Source organism: Asparagus officinalis, chromosome 6 (genome assembly GCF_001876935.1).
Source record: "Asparagus officinalis chromosome 6, Aspof.V1, whole genome shotgun sequence".
Lineage (NCBI taxonomy): Eukaryota > Viridiplantae > Streptophyta > Magnoliopsida > Asparagales > Asparagaceae > Asparagus > Asparagus officinalis.
Window position 1 is genome coordinate 52,714,479 of NC_033799.1, and position 3,620 is coordinate 52,718,098.

The 3,620-nt window shown below is 34.1% G+C and overlaps 1 protein-coding gene across 1 annotated transcript in view; it reads right to left on the reverse strand.

Annotated features, from left to right (window-relative positions):
• Nucleotides 423-3,620, reverse strand: part of LOC109846192 — a 10,636-nt gene continuing 7,438 nt past the window's right edge. The window contains exons 2-4 of the mRNA XM_020415414.1: nt 1,401-1,565; nt 1,259-1,310; nt 423-787 (exon numbers count right to left, since the gene is read on the reverse strand). Of these exons, the coding sequence (XP_020271003.1) occupies nt 698-787; nt 1,259-1,310; nt 1,401-1,565 (307 nt within the window). The 3' untranslated portion in view covers nt 423-697. The remainder of the gene's footprint in view (nt 788-1,258; nt 1,311-1,400; nt 1,566-3,620) is intronic.

The window sequence follows — 3,620 nt, forward strand, 5'->3', positions numbered from 1 at the left end:
CGGGGACCAAGTATTATAGTAATTCAAAAGCTTTTTTCCAAAACTCACTGTGTCAAAATTACAAGAAATTTAATAATGAATTTTTTTCAACACTATATGTACATCAAACTAAATTATATGAATATCTATACAATTATTCTCAAGAAGTATAACCTCCAACCTTACTTCTATCAGCTCTATATAAATCTTCATGCCACAAAAATAAACGACATAGAATTATGAAATTTTGTTCACCTTTGTTAAGCTCGCAACAAGCTTACCAGCCATTGACAGCCTACCTCTGCCATTGAACGAAATCTGTAGGATGTTATAATCTTTTAATCACAAGAAAAATAATTTTACGCAAGGAAAAGGAATTTTTTTTATCCAAAGGCATAACGTTCACTATGGAAAACACAAAAAATATTGCAGCAAACAATTTAGGGAACAAACATGATGAAGATGTACTCGGATTCTTGTCAGAAACCAAAAGTTTCAATTTTTAGCAGTAAGTAAAGCTTGTCGAAATGTCTTACAATAGATTCTACATAATGTCCTATCCACGCACCAAACCTATACAATTGGTGGTTTAGTTTTTGAGCGATATAAGGCATCTATATGCAACTATTTTTTTAGGGGCATAAAACAATCCCTCTTTTAATGCAGTGATTTCTCAGAACTGCTTCTCTATAGTTTCTCTCCTAAAACAGTTAAAATTTCAATCAGCGCGAACCACAACGGTTTGAGGCCTCAACGGTCCAATAAGCAAATATGGTGATACAACGATGGAGGCCATAAATAAGGTAAACTGCAAAAAACAGAATTTGCATTAACAACATGTAAATATATAATGATAATCAGCCTCGCATAACTTTGTTAGAAAAGGATAAATTTCACTAAACCCCCGATAACTTTGGGCATTTGACACTTAAAGCTAAAAGGAAAGAATTTTTTTACTAAACCCCCAATAAGCTTGGGATTTCCGAAACCCCTAAAACATTCAGATCTCTCTCACCTAACTCTGGTAATGGCATAAGCCCATATCCAAAACAGAAAATATCACATAAGCATCACAAAGTGATAGTTAGGATTTATGTGAAAAAAATCAAAATGTTTCGGGTTTTTTTTTTTAATATCCAAACTTATTGGGGGGTGGGGGTCTTGGTGAGGGCTAATGAGAGTCTTATACTTTTTGGGGATTAAGTGCCAAAGACCCAAACTTATTGGGGGTTTAGTGAAATTTACCTTAAAGAAAGAGAAGCATCAAAGAAAATGTTACCAAAAGTGGGATGGTTAAAACATTCCAGATAGGCCACAGAGCATACGATAACCTGAAAGTAACATGTTAACAAATTGAGATTCGAGCATCAGTAAAATACAAAATGAATAGAAAGAGAACAGGATTAATGTGTTCTACTTACAAGCAAAATGAGATGAATCCAAGAACAATAAGCAACGGTGCAGCAGAAGATAAGACTTCTGATTTCTCAGAAGATTTTGGTGGGCATGACGATAAGAAATATGTTGTATATACAACAACGCCTACATTGAGAATAGCACTTGCTAAACCAAGGTGCAGAGCAGCCCTGCAGACAAATATAAGAATACAAATGAAGAACAAATTAGAAAAATACAACAAACTGGCAAAATTACTTTTTCCTCTTTTGGAAGTAACATGTGACACTTCTAAAGATACTCTGACACAAAAAAATCCTAAGTTGTTAAGATTGAGGGTTATTTCATTCTCTAATATCCCACTGCAAGTTGAGTATCCTATGGGCCCAGAATCCTTTAAATCTGCTTTTATTATGTGGCTAGTGTCTGGTGGGATTTGAACATGGGTTGCTCATATCTTAGCTTTAAGTCCCTTCTATGCTATGATAACGACATCAAAGTTCTGATATATTAGATGCGGCTTTAATATGGTATCAGAATTGTCCGAGTTCAAATTCTATTAGACAAAGTGGAATCTAAAAGAAGCACCGTTGCATAATATAACTCAAGTTTCGACCTATGAGAAAGATGCCAAATTGGCAGTTGTGTATTCAAGAATAAATCTATACCTGTCAAACCTTCATCAAAACTGCGGAGTTTTGATGCAGTAGATTTTAAGAGACAAAACTCCTCAAGAAGAATACTAACTATATGCACACTTAGAAAACCACATTCTCATTAAGGAATATCAAGGAGCATCTAAACAGGTATAGCAGGTGGTTCTTTTTATCAATATTTACTAGAGAATTTGATAGTGACAGAAGATAAAATTTAGCAATAAATATTGTTGGGTTTGTGCCATGGTTTTAAAGCATGAAGGAAAAGTCAAGGTGGATTGGAGAGTAACGGGATGGCTATCAAATTAAATTAAGATGTGATTTCTTACTACTTTCAAGGCCTTGTTTGCTATCAAGGGTTTAGCAAAATTATAGACGTTTGTTATACTTAGCTTTCTAAAATCAATAAAGAGCTTCCATATCCGATTACCCTCCACCATTGCGTCTCTATGATGATATTTTGTAGCCACTTCTTTCAACTACCATCCCTAAGTTATCTTATATCAGCTGGCACTGTTTTAAAAAACTTCCGCCTAGTCCGCTTAGACGTACGTCTAGGCCTAGGAGGTACCTAGGCCGCCTAACTAACGCCTAGTGCTTAGGCGGTATTTAGGCTACCCACATAGATTTTACGAGCGTTTAGGGGAGCATTGTCTGCTTACGTGGATTGCACCCTGTAGGCATTGGTTGTGATTTTATGTGTTGTAGTCTATACGTCCTCCAAACTCCATTAACCTCCAAATATGAACACATTCACTACTTCCTCCGATCTTCAGCAAAACCTCATCGACCATCACTTAAATGAAGAAAGAAATCCGCCTAGACACCAGTCCAGCATCTAAGCTTTCTATAACATTGGCATTCACTATCAATTATTATAATTAAAAATAAAAATAAAAACATCATAGGCTCTAGCCTTGTTAATTATTATTTTGGCTATTTAGTATCTAAGTATGCATGATTTATTGTGGAACGGCTATTTAGTATCTAAGTATGCATGATTTATTGTGGAACTAAGATTGCTATCTTTTTTTAAAAATTTATATGAATTTAATACATATTTTTATCAATTATTATAATTAAATAATTTAAAAATAGTCAAACGCCTGGGCACACGCCCAGGGGTCTAGACGCTAGGTGCTCGCTCAAACGCCTAGTCTGCCTAGCCCCTTCTGTAACACTGCCGAGCTCCCTCGATCTCTGTAACTACTAATAAGGTAAATAGTACTTCTTAAATATCTATTTAAGTTAGTTAACAACAATAACTTAAACTTAAGAAGTGTAAGTTAACAGCAACTTAAGTTTAAGTTTAAGTTCAATTTAAGTTTAAGCTAACAGTAAACTTAAGTTGAAGTTTAAGTTTAAGTTAATATTAAGTTTTTTGTTGATGGTAAACTTAAGTTAACAATATTTTAGTTAACAGTAAACTTAACTTTAAGTTTATTGTTAACTTAAACTTAACAGTAACTTATAAGTTAACAGTAATTTGAGTTGAGAATGAGGTTTTCACTGTTGAGATGTACTTATAATTTGAGTTGAGAAGTATAAACATACAAAGAGCTATTGTAATTGGTAAACCAAGCAATTTAG